At 38.5% G+C, this 17,326-nt stretch overlaps 2 protein-coding genes across 2 annotated transcripts; one reads left to right on the forward strand and one right to left on the reverse strand.

The window, feature by feature from the left end:
• Window positions 1-271: 271 nt before the first annotated feature.
• Window positions 272-2,039, forward strand: LOC135711916 (uncharacterized). Its single transcript, XM_065234893.1, has 4 exons — window positions 272-879; window positions 945-1,398; window positions 1,461-1,624; window positions 1,684-2,039. Exons 1-4 carry the CDS (start codon window positions 310-312, stop codon window positions 2,017-2,019), a joined length of 1,524 nt encoding a protein of 507 aa, XP_065090965.1. The 5' UTR covers window positions 272-309; the 3' UTR covers window positions 2,020-2,039.
• Window positions 2,040-2,603: 564 nt separating this feature from the next.
• Window positions 2,604-14,248, reverse strand: LOC135711917 (uncharacterized). The gene is made up of 5 exons (XM_065234895.1): window positions 13,952-14,248; window positions 13,138-13,882; window positions 3,307-3,865; window positions 3,088-3,251; window positions 2,604-3,035 (listed from the first exon to the last, which is right to left on the reverse strand). Exons 1-5 carry the CDS (start codon window positions 14,113-14,115, stop codon window positions 2,697-2,699), a joined length of 1,971 nt encoding a protein of 656 aa, XP_065090967.1. The 5' UTR covers window positions 14,116-14,248; the 3' UTR covers window positions 2,604-2,696.
• Window positions 14,249-17,326: the final 3,078 nt, after the last annotated feature.

Genomic DNA, 17,326 nt, shown 5'->3' on the forward strand with positions numbered 1-17,326 from the left:
TTTTGCAATTTGCAACGTAAGACGAGTTTGTGATAATTCTGTCGTCGTAGTATGTGTAAGTAATCCATTACCGAAAATAACGAGGACGACGACACCGTGGAAAAAAAACACTTTCCGATTAGGGGAGCACGGAGTCATTTGCAACGTTGAATTGGAGGGATTTTATGATAGCGATATGAAAAGCCCCATTATCTCCTCGTTCGGCTCTTACACAATTTTATGACCTGGCTAACTCAGATGCAGTTGCACGCGCGCCGAGCTACCGCGCAGTCCACGTTCTGACGGCGAACGAGTATCAAATCATTGGAAATGAAGCGTTTTGTTGCATTTTTGGCATTTATCCCAATTGTACCCATCATTTGTGTAGTAGCTTTGGTGTTCTGGGTATATCGCATAGTACTTTCGTGGTTTCTTCAATGCAAGCATGGAGATAGTTTCGTCGGAATGTTGGAAGGTCAAGATGCAATGTGGGGTTTGGAAGAGGATAAGAATTGTGGAGTAGTCAACATTGTGGCGTTTGTGGAAAACAGTGTAGTGAATGGAGTGGAAGATTTGCCTCAGAAACTAAGGAAAGTTTTTGTCAATCGATTCGAGAAACTTATTTCCACCAAAATGCATCAGTTTCAAAAAGCATTCTTGAAGAGAAATCGTGCTTTTGGCTACTTCTACTGGACGAATGATCTTGGAATTAATTTAAGTGATCACATACGGCTTCTAGAACCAAAATCCTCGAAAACTTATCTCAGCGAAACTGAACTGCAAAAACTCGCAAGCTGGATAACTACTGCTAATCTACCGGTCAAGCATGGAGCATTGTGGGAAATGTTGATATCAGCTAAGCCCATGCTGAACGAACATGGAACTGTTCATAAATTCCCCGTAAGTATTTGTTGAAATGCTATCAATGCATTGAAATCTGAATCTACATTTACGCTTGCTTCTAGATTTTTCTGCGATTTCATCATTCGATGGGAGATGGAGTTGCCATGCTCCGGTTCATTATGGAGGAAATCATGAATCCAACTGAAATGTGGACGTTTTCGCCGAAAGCCCAGGAAAAACCCAAACTGATCAAAACTATCCTAATCTGGTTGAAAGCAATTTACGAATGTCCACTGCAACTTATCCGCACACTGCAGATGAAATCGGACCCGAATTGCCTGAACGGGAAGGTTTTAACTCCAAACAAGGTGGTTACATGGCAAAATGAAAAATCAATCTCAACAACTTGCCATTGGCTTCCATTGATAGAGAAAATTCAAACCAACCAACTGGGTGTCGCATACTCCAGCGTGTTCATAACGGCCCTTTCCGGTACGCTTCACAAATATTTCGACGCAAGAGGAGAGCACCCCAAACAAGTGACCATCGCCATACCCGTCCGAATTAAACATCAAGGTTGGTCCAATATGGCAAATTCTTAAACAGGTTAATTAGAAGACGATTTCAAACTACCACAGAACCCATGCTTAAGTTGGAAAATGCATTCACTACTCCGATGGTGCAACTTCCGATTAAACCGGGTGTACACCTGGACGATACTGGTAGACATCACAAATTGATCAACAAGTTGGCTGCAATTAAGCAGGCTACTGAAACGCTGAAATCTTCCACCAATATACTGGTAAACAAGCTCTTCAAACCTCTTTCCCTTCAAATTACTGATAGATTCTCTTCTCATAGGTCAATTACCTAACGGTAATAATCTTGGCAGCGACCTTTCCGGTGCCCATTCTGGAGTATCTATCGAAAATGTTTCGCATCACCGCTTCGGTGTCCGTCATGGCTGTTTTGAAAGAAACTCTTAAGGTGGGACCGTACGAACTAAAGGATCTAATCTTCTGGCCACCGACATTCGGAACGGTGGGCCTGAACTTTTCAGTGTTTGTCTACGGCAATCAACTGCAACTGTCGCTGCTGGCCGATCGAAATGTGCTTCCAGCAGTTGATGACGCAACGGAACTGTTGCAGGAGGTTCTGCGTGAGATCGAACGAATGGATGCGGTTATGGGAAAATAATTGATCGATGAAAATACCTATATTTCAATAAAGCATTTCAACTACAAGATAATTTTTGGGAGTATGTAGAATGAACCACCATGCCACCTAGCAGCACCACGTAACAACAACATGTGCTTCCCTAGCGGTGAATAGCTGAAGCAAATGTTGCATACGAGAAATGTTACTTTCGCTGAAAACGAATCATATTAAACGAATTTTGAGCGACACTGAAAACGGTACTTCATCAGAAATTGTTTCATTTTTACTCAGTTTTGAATTTCTTTTATTCATTTCTTATTGAGAAATTTCTAAAAGCGAAGGTCACTCAACGTATGAGTAACCTACGCTTTTAGAAATTTCTCCATACAAATGAATACCTATATGGATTCTATACAAAAAATGACCCAGCTCGCGAACCATCTGTGGGGCGTGACGACGCATTGATTAAGAAACGCTGTTCAATAGGGATTTATTTGGAATAATGTAAAAAATAAATGTGAGAAAATTAAAGGAATTTATGTTTATAAGCAAGCAAGTAAATAAGTAATCAAGAATAATTCCTGAACATTTGATCGCTCATTCTATACGGATCAAAACCAATATTTAACCAAAAGTGTAAGTAAAATTTATTCGATCATTTCAACATTCGTGACAGTCTTATAATTTCAATGTTCACCAATTACCGGAGGATGACTTCAAGCCTCATCTAGCACCACTCCCATCCGCTCGATTTCGGCAATCGTCTCAACTAGAATCGAGTGAGCATCGTCTTCATTATCGATCACTGCCCGATCGGCAAGGATTCCCAGCTGCAACCGTCCACCGTAAGTGAGCACCGTTAGGCCAACGGCCGTTTGACCAATGTTCGGTATCCAGAAGCTGAGGTTCTTTAGTTCGTGACCGTTGATGCGCGGTTTCTGCTGTGGTCCCGGAAGGTTCGATATCGCCAAGGTGCTGTGTGCGCTTGTCAGGATCTTACGCAGGATTGGATCTGGGAACAGACATGCCACCGTTGACATGATCCAGTAGTTGATCTGAGGAAGTTCTGACGTTATCAGGGGAAATTGAAAATTCATCGTGACCTACCAAGTAGTCTGGCGAAGACCTCAGAACATCCGAGTGCTGCTTTACATCACTCAGGCGGTTGAGAAGGCTTTGCATGCGGTTGGGTTCCTGAAGATCGACTCCTGAAGCGATCGGTAAAGTTTGAAGAGCCACCGAGAAGCGGTTATGTAGTTTCAACTGGGGAGCTGAAAATTGAAATCAGTTGATGATTCAGTTTAACTAAAACAATCAAAGTCTTACATTCTCTCTCAATTCGAGTTGGTAGTACAACGGTGATATTACTCGGAATTTCATCGGATTTTTGGTTGAAATATTTCTGCAGACTGCTGGACAGGGCCGTCAGGAACGCATCGGAGAACCTAGCCCCTGGGACTTGCTGTTTCGTTCGTTTGATGATCTCTACCCACCGGGTGCCACTCGTTTCCTCTTCGTGAATCCAGCTGACCACTTTTCGGTTCGACAACTCACTTGCGTGGATGCAATTTTCGTCGACCTTTCGCTGAACCACCTCGTGGAAGAATGCCGGAGCGGTAAAGATGGTCCAAATCAGGCGTAGATGTTTCTGTTTCCATTCGTAAATTTTTCGGGGAGTGGGGAATTTTTCGATAAATTTCGCCGTAAGGCTTTTCTTCGGCATCGAGAGTAGTGATTTCTCCAAGAGAATGTGTTCAATGTTCATCATTTTGATATTGGAGAGCCGCTTCCAACGGGAGGGTACTTCCTTGTCGACGATTCCTTCCAGCAATAGGCGAAGCAGAGCGACGCCATCTCCCAGAGAATGGTGCACGCGGAAGATGATCTGCAATGCGCAATATTAAGTAAAACGTAAACATATTGCGTTTCTGGATTGAGTGTTATCTTAATTATGCTGCAGTGGGTGTGTCTAATTGAATTAAGTTTCAGCATGCTTATGCTATAGGCACATTCCACCAGGATGTATCCACGTGTCTGCCTGACTTTTTAACAGTTTTTGCACCGTACCTGACCAAAGTGTATAGTAACTCTCAACCATTGTTTCAGATTTGGAAAGTGTGATAAATTTCCTATATAATTTATCAAGAGTTTATGGTTTGGGTAGCTCAAAATGTTGCGTGACGTTACAATGTCTTGCGTTGTGAGCTTCTCAAATCAAAAACTCTTGATCTATTCGTATAGGAAATTTAACGCGCTTTTCTAAATCTGCAATAATATTTCAAGAACAACATATGAAAAGGGCATACAAGCTTTTTGTAAACAAACCTTCATACGCCCTTTTCTCGCCACCCATATGCCACCAACGCAAACTATCAACATCACCGGTAAGGGGAAGCTTTCTCCCTCCCGATGATGTTGTTGGTTTGCGTTGGTGACCCTCGGTTGGTGATAAAAGGACCTACAAAGGTTTGTTTACAAATAGCTTGTATGCCCTTTTCTAATGTGGCTCTTGATTTAGGGATTACTTTTATATTTTTAGTAACAGTACATTTTTTTTTAAATAGTGAAAATCCGTAACGTCACGTAGAATGTGTCAGTAAACCAATGTGACGTAAAATTATCCATGGAGGCATGCTTGGCATGCACAGTTGTACACACCAACTGCTCATTTGTAGGGGTGTCATTTTTTCATATATTCTATCCAAATTCCCCATACAAAATTCAAACTAAAAGCGCCAGCTCATCTTAGAACCAAATGAGCTGAAACTTTCGGATAATGGCTTTCTCACCTAAAGGCCCAAACCTAAGAGTTGGCCAGTAGAAAATTAGAACTTTTATTTTTGTGGGCCGGTCTAATACACACTTAGATTTTTTGCCGAGATGGGCACCACCGAGCAGCTCGGCATTTTATTTTGCTGGAAATTCATCAAAAAATATGTTTGTTAGCTGAGATCTCGGCAAAATTCCCGTTTGTTAGCTGAATCTCGGCAAGTTTTTCACTGAGAACCAGCAGAATAAAATGCCGAGCTGCTCGGTGGTGCCCATCTCGGCGAAAAAATCTAAGTGTGTAGATATGCAAAAAGTAGGTAAAGCTTAACATTTGAATCAACACCAATGAATTTTTACACTTAAAGTCCGAGATGTGCAGTGAGCATTTCTCATTTCATTTTTACAACGCAAAAACAAATACAATTCTAATTACTAGAATTAAAATCTACTTTTTTTAACGTAACTTTAATAAGCTTAAACATAAACTCTATTCCATCTTATTCCAGCTTATTAGTTGACCTATACATTTTATGAATAATCCGCAATAGAAATTTGCCAAAAAGTATAAGGGGATATCTATTCGTGTAGGAATTTTGCTCTAAACGTTCTTAGAATTCTCCCGGGTTTCGAATTCTCTTCAGAAGTTTCTTAAAAATTTGGTTGGAATTCTCTTTACAGTCATTTTGTCACAATCCCTGTTCAATTTTCCTTGGAAGTTCTGGTCTTTTTCCCCCGTCCAAGAGCCTTGAAAATTTTCTTATGTCCAGATTTTGGATTGTTTTCTAGGTCCTACATCTTCAGAATTTGCCTAAATTAAAGAATCTTATGTTCGCAAATTTAAATTTTCTCATGTCTGAAATGTTAATTATAAAAATTCCATTCCTCAAATCTTCGAGAAAACATCCTATCCCATAGCTAAAATGTATTCTAATGTATCTAATCCAGCAGTTTACCAGTTGGGAAGGGGGTAGAAAATGGTACACAAGGATCATTTTTCTTAGATTGTGTTGAAGACAGCGTTGCCAGATATACCAATTCTGGATCAACAATAGAAAAGGGCCCATCAGCATTTGTAAACAAACCGTTCTAAATCCCTTTCCTCACAAAGCGAAGGCCACCCATGCAAACCAACACTATCATCGGATAGGGGAAAGTTTCCCCTACACGATGATGGTGTTCGTTTGCGTGGGCGGCCTTTGCTTTATGCGGAAAGGGCTGTTTTTATACCAATTTTCGAACTTGTATAAGGTTTCTCAGAATATCGATTTTTGATATTTTATACCGATTTGTACCGATTTTATTTAATAATCAAAACTATTGCCTGCCCCGCTAAACTGTCAGAGGGAACTATTGTGAGTCAAACAATAATTCATCTGTAACAATATCTAATGCTTAGCCTAATGTTTCCACTTCCTCACCGTTTTTGCTACCCAGGAATCGAAAAACAACTGATGGCTCATCCCGGTAATTCCTGGGAATCGGGAAATACTTTTATTCAGTGAACAAATAGGTCTATCAAAATGTTCAATTTTATAACTTCCTGAATTTTATTTAATCTATATTTGCTTCCACCTTACCCCGTAAGTTATTTTCCGATTCCAATCGGAAAGCTGTTCAGATTTCCCTTGGAAGCTTTTCCTGGCTTCGCTCGAAAGGTTCTGCCATCCTCTCCCACCAGTTTTTTTTTTCAACTTCCCGGAAACGTCAGGGTTGATTCCAAAGTTTTATTGCGGTTCCACTAATTTCAAGAAAACTGCAGAAACTTTTAATAAGTTGTGAAACTTCATAAAAGTCTAGACTTTTGGGTAAGTTTAAATATTTGTAGGGGTAAATTCCGATAAATTAAGCCATTAACCTCTGTCAAAATTCGAGAACCCGGGAATTTCAGGAAAGTCCAGTGAACTCCAGGAAACATCAGAAATATTTTTTCACAAGTCCAAAGAACTTCCGGGACATTTAATAGGGGTTTTTGGATAGTTCCATTAGATTCAGGAGAATTGAGAGAACTTTATATCAGATCAAATAATTTCAAGGAGATTTCTGAAACGTTAAAGTATTACCGAGAAACTCAGTGAATTTCCAAAAACTTAAGGATAGGTAGAAAACAATAGGAAGATCAGGAAACTTCAATGCTGATAGGATAGGATAGGACTCTCCTTATTATTATTTGGCAAATTTCTATTGCTGATTATTCATATAATCAGTGTTGGGAAAGTATCAAAAAATCAAATCTCACCAATGCCCAAGATCACGCTTGATTTTCGCAGACAGAAATCAACCATCAAAACACCGCGGTTGACTTTGCAAGCTGTGATATCGCAGGTCGGAATATCAAGATAACAAAACCCACCAGCTGCAAATATCAACAAACTGTGGTTAGATTGAGTTTCATGATTTTTGCTTTACACCCGAACGCAACTAAAACTTCCATAACGGCTGGCAGCAGTCACTTCGTGTCTGCCATCGGTGAAGAATAAAAAGAGATAGCAAGCTATACTTTCTCTTTCTAAGAAAACGATGTGCAACGGTATCATTTTTCTGTCGAGTCAATTCTCAACTTGATTTTTGCACGTTGGGAATAGTCTTGCAATATCAAAGGAGCTTGTAAAATGAATATCAAGCATGATATTTTGTTCCAGTATCACGCGTGATATTGAGAGCGTACGAGAGCGGAAAAATATCATTTTATTGATGATTTTGCCAACACTGCATATAATTTCAACTAATAAGCAGACGCCCTAAAAAAAGTTAATGAAGATCATGTGTCAATTGAAATGTATAAATGGTCACACATATCGTTTATGCATTCTTATAGGACCTATGTGTTTTGTCTTACGGAATGTATAAAGCTGACGTTTTGGCAAAAAATGTATAACTGAAACATGTGTTTATGAATAAAATAATTAATTTTCGTTTCGTGTAAGAAGTTCCGAAATCTTCAAGAAAGTCCAAATACCTTCATAAAAGATTAGAGATTTCCCGGTAGTTTCATTATAATCAGGGAAGTTCCGAGAACTTCGAGGATGATTAGAGAACTTCAAAAGAGCCCATTAACTTCAGGAAACTAGCAAAAATTTTAACGGTGACGTTGGTGTAGTGATAATCGTGATTGCCTCTCACTCTAAAAGGCCTGGGTTCAATCCCAGTCGGCGCCGCCGGGATTTTCTGAGGTAGGGGAATTTACGTATTCTCGTCAATCTAAGCAGCTTCCGCACTTATATTAGCATTTTCTCAGTGTCACGCACACATATGACGTGTCTGTTTGTTTACATTCATCTGCTGCTAGCAATTTTATCCGTTCCAATCAACAAAACTGTCCAAAACGGTTTGAAAACGTTTTTAAGGCGCTCCAAACTTCTCAGGTGAGTGTGACTATTGTCGGCAGCCTCTTTTACTTCGGCAACCTTTCCGTTTAAACTGCGTGTTAACCAGCTGTTCTATTATCGGCAACTCGAAATCAGTCGTATTTTGATGTACTTATGTTTCTTTTGAAGAAAGACCTGGCATAACAGGTTTGCTCAGTCGTAAAAATGTATTAGGATTGAAGCTGAAAGACTAAGGAACCGTTTAAATACATTCAGCGAAGTGTTTTAGTGAGAAAATACATCGGAATTAACGTTTTAATTGTGGTTGCCGAAAACAGTCGATGGCTGCCGAAGCCATCATTTACCCTATAACATATCTGATCACACCTTCCTTCGGAAGGGAAGTAAAGCCATTAGTCTCCGGTCCATGAGTTGTGATGGGTCGATAGGGCAATGGTCCAGGTGTGGGAGCTGCCTCCCTGGCGTCGCACAGTGGTGGGCCTCCATACAAAAGACGGACAAAACCTAAATTTTGTAAATTTTGGGATGCTGATTCCATTGTTCACGTCGGAAGTCATAAAAAATTGAACTTCAATCAATTTCCCCTAAAGTGTGATCTTATCTTTCTGATAGCTGTGAAACCATTGATTGATTATTTGTTAAGCTATATTAATTCATAATATTTTTCTGTTAATTTAGGTTGCTAAATTCATTGCCCAGAACATCACAAAAATAACTAATATAATAACAAATAATCGGTTTTGTTTCGTTAAAACTCATACTGACCATTTATGAGATGTTTTACTCGGGAATGGAGTATTAACAGGCAGAGCTTATTTAAAAGGAAAACGGATTAAGACAAGTTATTTTTATCGTTAGTGGCCATTCATATATGACGTGAGGAATGTATGATTGGGGATGTTCGAGTGTACATGGCCCATTATTTGTTTAAAGATTTGTATTGATGATTATCTATGGAGCGGTAGAAAAGGCAAACAATTCTTGCATCTTTAAACAAATTTCAACGTTGTTTGTGAACAGTCCCTAATCAAAAAAAAATTCAGGATTGTTAAGTCTATAGTGAAGATGATAATTATGTAGTTAGGATAATGACTCTGTGTTACACACTATAAAAAATAACATTTTGGGAAATCGAAAAAAAAAATAGTTCCATCGAAATCATCTTAAGCAAATCCAAAAAGTTAACGTCCATGAAAAACGCTGTATTAAAAATAATCCACCGAAAAAGTCTTACCAATTCTACTTAGCTACTAAATTATTGCAACCCCTTCAAACTTCTTGAACATGTTTTATATACTAATCACCATGCTTCTCCATATAGGAATTTTTTTATCAACACATGCGTAGCTAAGCTTTTCTGGCTAAAACAATAGATTTAACTACCATTTCATCAATTTTTGACCGGTTTAGGTGAAACAGATTTCAATCGATCAGGAATTGGTTCAATTTTTTAATTTTGTAATGGTTGATCGTAATTCTTGCTGAGTATTAAACATATGTTCCTTTGGTTTGTTTTTTTCCGTCGATCTTGTTTTCCGTGCTGAGCACCAATGCTACCGACGCCAGGAAGGCAGCTCCCACACCTGGACCCTACCTATCGACCCACCAACTCATGAACCGGGGACCAACAGCTTTACTTCCCATCCGAAGGAAGGCGTGATCAGAGATGTTATGCCTCAGAACATCCCGGCGGCGCCGACTGGGATTGAACCCAGGCCTGCTGGGGTGAGAGGTAATCACGCTCACTACTACACCACCGGCGCCGTTAGTATTAAACATATGTAATAGGGGGAATGGCTCTAATATTGGCCTATGGATCTAAGATTGAGCCCATCGCTAAAAATCTGCTATTTTTCAATTTTATGAAGATGAATACGTCATTGCGTCACTAATGGATATTTTTGGCCGCTATTGAAAATTTAGTCGATTGCTGAATTTATGTATGGGCACAAATTAAGGGCATTTAGGCCGGCATTACATCCATTTCGCCTTTATACGTATTGCTTAGCAACACAAGAAATTTTGAAATATTTTTTACATAGAACCAAATGTATCCATAACCTAAAAAAATTTATAAAACTAGAATAAATTCCTGATAGATTGAAACCTGTTTCATCCAAATCAATATTGACACAAAAAGAATATTGATGTTTCATACCACTATATCATTAACATTTATTTATGAGTTATGAGCAACGTTTATTAACATGAACATATTATGTTTTTTACTCCCTTTCAGAATAAAACCTATTGTGATCAAATTGATTCAAAATTGAATGTGTAACAGGTATTTTAAGTGAGCCTTAAATATTTGGTTTTTGAACATACGAATCTTCAAAATTAGCTGACTTAGCACCGTTCATAGTGTTGCCGAAAATTGAAAACTCATCCAATAATCACGAAAATTTGAGAAATTGTTATTAAATGTATGGAAAACCTAGAAAAATATAAAATATCAAAAATAAAAACTTGATTTCGGGGCTCTGGCCATTGCTCGTCGGTAGCACTCAGTACGGAAAACAAGATCGACGGAAAACAAATCAAGGGAAAGCAGAACTTTCAAAGAGTTCCGCGGAATGTTGAGGGATGTTTAATGAATATCAGGAACACGTAAGGAACTTCAGGGAAAGTTGTGGTAACATCTCCCAGAATTCTCTTTCTATCGGAATTTTCCCAAAACTTCTCCTTCTGGCTTCCAACTTTCCACAGAAGTTTCTTCCAATGTGCGTTAGAAAGTTTCTTCCGTCTTTTTCTGGAAGTTTCTTCCATCTTCAAGTTTGTTTTGTCCAGAATGCAGATTTAGGTGGAATGATATGTTTTGAGCCTGAAATTGAAACTTTAGACTAAAAGTTTCTTGTACAAAGTTGTTCCTTTTAGTTAGGCCCTAATTTTTATGACAATTAACTCTACGGTGGTTCCTATTATAATTAAAATTAAAAATCTCACTTTTTTGTTTGAATAAATTAAGGTATACATTCTTGGGCAAAGTTATAGCTGAGCTAATTTCAAGCAACTTTGTTGAAAATAACTTTTTTGTATCTCTTAAATTGGCCGATTTAGAGCTATTTTCTTGAATTGAGTTAGGGTGGCTCTTAAAAAAATAGTTTTTTTTGCTCTAGTTTTCTTATTTCAAATTTCTCAGCAAAAGTGTCTTCAAATAACTTTTTGAAGGTGCAAATTTTTGCTGCACAAAGCTTGTCCCAAGAATGTATACCTTAATTTATTCAAAAAAAAAGGTTAGATTTTGGATTTTAATGATAATAGGAACCACCCTAGAATTAAGTGTCATAAAAATGAGGGCCTAACTATACGAAACAACTTTGTAGAAGAGACTTTTAGTCTAAAGTTTCAATTTCAGGCTCAAAACATATCATTCCACCTAAATCTGCATTCTGGACCACTGTGCACTGGAAGTTTCTCCATTCCGAACTTCTTCTGACTTTTCCTGGAAATTGCTACACCTGGAATCTGCCTCCGATTTCCGAATGTTTTCTGGCTTCCTCTGAATGTGTCATCCGTTTTTTCCGAAAGTTGCTTTAAATTTTCAGCACAAGTTTCTCAGTATTTGTCTTGGAAGATCCCCGGATGTTTTTCCGACTTTTCTTCAAATTTCCTCAAACTTCCTCCAGAAAAGTTTCGTTATTCTTTCAATGGATGTTTGTTTGCCTTCTTTCAGAAGTTAATTCAAGCATTTCCTGGAAATTTCTTCAGATTTCTATTGGAAAGTTAGTTAACCGTTCTTAGTCAAAAAGCTTGCATTTTCGCCGTCAAAAATGCCACAACATATGAAATCAATTAAAAAAGTAAATACTGATAAATTCAATTCTTTAAACTTTAGATGCCGATAAGCTTGAAAACAATCTGGCAACGCTGGTTGAAGATCAATGGTTCTAAATAGGGTGGAGCCCTACCTTGGCATAAGGGACCCATTTCCGTGTCAAAAACAACGAAGACAAACAGCTATCTTCAGCATTCAAGCATCCAATTCTTTTCTCACGTGGAGGCGAACCAGCCCCAGGCTGAAAGTCTCCCTAATAAAGATAAATCAATCAATTTCTTTTCTCATGAGTTAAATTGTACTGGGCTGTCAGAAGACGGGTTTAAAGGGGGTGTGTCGATGTGCAGTGTGGCATGCTGAAATGGTGCATGTGGATTCAAGTTTTGATAGAAAAAGCATAATTCTGCAGCACAAATAAAAAAATCGTCTATTTTTAAACCTAGAATTTCAATAGGTTAATCATAGGCATTGGATAGATTGTTGTGCTCTTAGAGTTTAATAAATGTTGAAGATTGATGAAATAAATATAAATTCTAAAAACCTATAGCATTACTGAACTCAACGCCGACACGGCCAATGAGATCAATCCAAATTTGAGTTCACTTTACTCATAAATTAGCTGGCGCCGGTGGTATAGTGGTAAGCATGACTGCTTTCTCACCCCAATGGGTCTGGGTTCAATCCCAGCCGAGGTCGGTGGGATTTTTCTGAGGCATAAAAATCTCTGGTCACGTCTTTCTTCTGAAGGGAAGTAAGCCGTTGGTCCCGAAGGTGTCGAAGCTGCCTTTCTGCACTTTCGACTGCCATCCAATGACGGCAATCGATGTCCGTCGATGATTGGCACTAGATTTCGGAACATCAACGTTAAATAGAAAAGAAAAAGTTTACTCATAAATCGCTAAAACTAAAAAAAATTCAGCGATGAGTAAATTTGCCTCATGTTTTCCTGTAGAAAACCTAAAAATCTGAAAAAAATAAGGAGAATTGACAAAAAATTTACTCAGTCAAGAGGTGAACGAATCTAATCTTGACTTTCCTCATATTTGGTAATTTTTCCCATGAAAAAAGTGGAAAAAATCTAGAAAATTTACTCAGCACTGAGTTTCTGTACTTTTTCGATTTATGAGTAAACTGAACTCAAATTTGGGTCGATCGCATTGGCCGTGCATGTTTCATACTTTTACAGATAAAATAATTTTCAATTTAAACAACAATTTAACAAAAAATCGATTTAAAAACTAAGAATTCACAATTCACGCATGCACATATTTTTGAAATACCAACCGGATATCTCAGCATGTTGCGTTGCTTATCCAACAGCGGCTGTCTGCCGACCAGGATTTCCCACGACGAGCTATGTTCGTCCGGTAAATGTCGGTTGTTGATGTCGCTCATGATGCTGCGTAGCTTCCGATCGTTCATGTACTGCTCACCCTTGCCTAGGGGAACATACTCCAAGTAGCGGATGTAATCCTCTATGGTCAGCTCCGATAGGTCACTCCACCAATAGTAACCCAGTTCCAGGTTTCGCTTCCAGAACATTTTCGGATGAGCTTGATACGATCTCATCAACCGGGAGGATATGCGTTTCCTTAGCACCAGCAACAGCTCAGCGCAGGTTGAGTTCCTAGTTGGCAGGCCAACGGGCTCTTCAATGTATGCCATGATGTTGATCATGCCACGGGAGTTGTCCCGCTCAATGGCCCATACCACGTCTACTCCGTCCAGAAGCCCCTTGAAATGTGAGCCATGGCGTCGTTTCAGAACACATGCTACCACCGATCGGTAGCACTTGAAACCGTAAAATATGGAGAAAAAGAGTGGAAATAGGACAGCAAACTCGAGGAAAGTGATTATAATGAACATGAATCGTCGCACGTCAATCATCGTGAGGTTTTTGGTGCTTTTGTACACCTTGGACTCGATCAGTTCGTCCTTCATTCGATTGAACTTGTGACGAAAGAAGAGTGTCATCAGCACTCCGGTTAGAAGTCCCAATTGGGCCGAAGAGAGCATTTTTTCAACAGATCTATAAGTAGAGAATTCGACACTGTATCGCACTGATTATCGGCTGATTAGCACAATTATTTTCCATTACACTAATTCATTTCCTGTGGTTGCACTGACGTCTTCTTTCAGCATCACTAGAGGGCCAATAGGTTTGCTAAGGTTGCTTCCACGAGATACCGCTTCCCAAAAGGAGCCCTGTTCTGAGGCCCACTGGAACCAGGTAGGGGCGGTGTTGTTCGGAGTGATAGTCATGATTGTTTTCCCGGAAATAATGGTTCACTTTGTAAATGTAATATAGTTCGGAGTTCGAAAAACAATTTGTTGGTTGGGGAATAGAAATTTACACTGTATTATTACTTTTCAGTTAAGTTTCGTTTGCGAAATGAGCCTTCGCGAATGCGGAAACTTGCTTTTATACCCGGATCAAATGACGACGGTGGTGGTTTTCCATACTAATAATGTTCAGTGTCAAGTTATATGAATTTTCTTGCAGTAGGGATGTCCCAAAAATCGTAACGTTTGCTCCCAAGCATGTCTCAGCTCTTAACCATACTATATGTATGTATTCCTATGCATAATGACACTGCATTTGAGATTTTATTTAATGAAAATTTGAGCATCTATTATAAGAATCAGTACATGCTCACCATAATGCACTTTGTAGTATATAGCTTCCGACATGCACAGCAGTTATAATTGTATTTCTTTTTCCCACAGTACGCTCGAAGAGAGCATGTTCTCAACCTACAATCCTAGACTTATATTTATGTTTTTGTCTACTGTAAGGAAACCTTATCAGCGCTGTCTTTTTCGTCTGAAAGTGCCGTGTTCTCAGCGCCGTGATTTAAATTGCACACATGGACGCTACCTTGTAATATTTTTGTAAGAGTGCCTACGTTGAAGAGTACCGTAGTTCACCTAATGCTTATTTTTTGCACATTTCACATTTAATTAAAAATTACATCCACTTTGCAACATAATATTAATGTTAGTTGAACATGAACGATGATACAGGATCACCATGATACTTACGTGGCATTAGGATCAATAGCTAAATCTAAAAATTGACTGAAGTTAGGTGCCGTACGGTACTTATTGAAAAAGATTAAAAAATGTAGCGCTTTGTGACGAGGTTGGTGACCTGTAATTAACATTATTCGAATGTGTTAGGTCACAAGACTGCAACATTTGATCCCTTTGGTTTTAATTGAGAAATTGCTGACAGCGTGGAGATGCTTCCGGCAGGCTTTGGCAAACAATGAGTGACACTTATGCATTTCAAATGATAATGTTAAAATGAAATGCATACACTCTCAAATACGTCAATCGGGGATAAGATACTCCTCAGAACATGCAATTTGATTCAGTAGGACCGCTTCACTCATCTGCATTTGACTGAACTTGATTTATCCCCTATACATTTTGGATTTGTGAAAAACAAAGTTCAAAACATATACCAAAAGTTGATGTTTTAAGATTTTGGTCAATTTTATAGTGTGCATTGTGTCCAATATCTGAAAAGTTAGCAGGTTTTAACTAAACATGAGTTTATAAATCATTAACATGTTATTTTTTTAATGAAGTTTTATGACGAAAAGTCAATCCACTTTCTAAGAACTTTGTCTCAGACTTCGTTTCGATTAGATGAGCCGTTTTCGTGCTATGATTTATTGAAAAATGTCCAATACGCGATTTTTAAAAAAATAAGTGGTTGTCAAAATGGTCAAATTCTTGGTTCATAGCCCCTAGTGAAAAATTAGGTGGAAGTGTCATGGAATTCAGAGAGAGATAAATAACATCGATTCCTCAGTGGGTGTGGATTTGCTCATCTTCCATCTTTAATTCCGAAATTTTCCTGATTCCAGAGACTACCTCGACCAACAATTGAAAAGGGCCTATCAGCTTTTGTGAACAAAACTTTGTAAGCCCTTTCCTCACAAACCGATAGTTGCCCACGCAAATCAATGGCATCATCATGTAGGAAAAAGTTACTTTGTGAACTGCACAAAGAGAAAGAAATTTGAGAAGAGCACGTTACCGTCACTGTGTTATTAGTAATGGAAGAATATAAAAAAGAACGAAAAAAATCAGCTTGGATTACAATCATCAGTGATATCGACATCGAGGAATCAATATCACCAAACAAAATATCAAGGTACATTTCATGCTAACTATTTTTCACGGCTCCCGTTCACGAATATGGGAACGGATTATTTGCTAGTAGCCTGATCACTGGCATTCTGATTTGTGCTATGGGCAGCGTTTCCAGTATTCCAGATTTATCTGGATTGTCCAGATTTTTATCATCTTGCCAGATACACAGATAGAGAACGATAATTTAACGATTTTTTAAATATGTTCCAGTATTCCCTGATTTTTCAAAATATCAAACGGTTGTAATTGTTAGAAATTTTATTTTAATTTAATTCACTTAAAAGCTACTCGAATGGTAAGTAGTATTGTCTAACAGGACATGAACGTAGCAAGAGTAAGCTAGGCATGACCGCATGTCCCCATAATTTATAATTACCCTACCGTGAAAATATAGTAAGCTCGAATTGGCCACTAATTCAACTAATCTCAGAATAAACTTAATTTTTAATGTCAAAAATCTAAAAAAAGAATTCAATATTTGAACATTAAAAATGAAATTTTGAGTTGCAGTAACATGCAAAATTAACAACAAATCTGTTTAGGAAATCTTAAAAAAAACTACAAGGGACAGCCCAATGGGGTTGTACGCAATGATGACGTAGGACTACGTGGTATGATATAATAAATATTTTTGTTAACTGCAGCAGGAGCTTGTGTTTTGTGTAGGAATAGGAATTTTAGCGGGGTTCTCTCTGTTTATACTCTTTAGTAAATTGATTGCCCTAAAAAGAACCTTTTGATATGAATTTTAGTTGGAACATGTTCAGAAAATTAACTCTTTTGGAAAATGTTGGTGGTCCTGAAAAGGGCCGATGGTAGTACAGGCTTAAAGCTTTTGGAAGATGATGATGACGTGTAGGCAGCTGCGTTTTTAGTGACGGCATCGCGGATCACATTTTCTCGGCACACCTTGGGTTTCCTCGAACATCAGACCGGAGATGAGCTTAACACCACCACGTCGAGCAGACGACGGATGGCAGGCCCTGGATGTTATCACACGATGACACTTGGCGACTTCTTTACCAAATCCTTTGCCACCCTTGCAACGACCAGTCATGCCTCCTGGTTGTTTACGGTTTAACGGGTGAATCGCAACTAATGCGAAGGCAGTAGTAGTAGTAAAATTATGTTTATTTCTGTTGATTATGGTAGTACATTGATTTATCATTTTAATTGATTAGCCTACTTGGCTCTTCATCTTTGTTTAATTTGATATTCTAATTTAATATTTGCGTTTTTCGACTAGTTTACAGAATATCCCTTTGGGGATGTGTTTTATTAGAATTGAAAAAAGTGATAACCTACCTAA

This window comes from Ochlerotatus camptorhynchus, unplaced genomic scaffold (assembly GCF_037179485.1).
Source record: "Ochlerotatus camptorhynchus isolate MF236.1 unplaced genomic scaffold, CSIRO-AGI_Acam_v1.1 ptg000443l, whole genome shotgun sequence".
Taxonomy (NCBI): Eukaryota; Metazoa; Arthropoda; class Insecta; order Diptera; family Culicidae; genus Ochlerotatus; species Ochlerotatus camptorhynchus.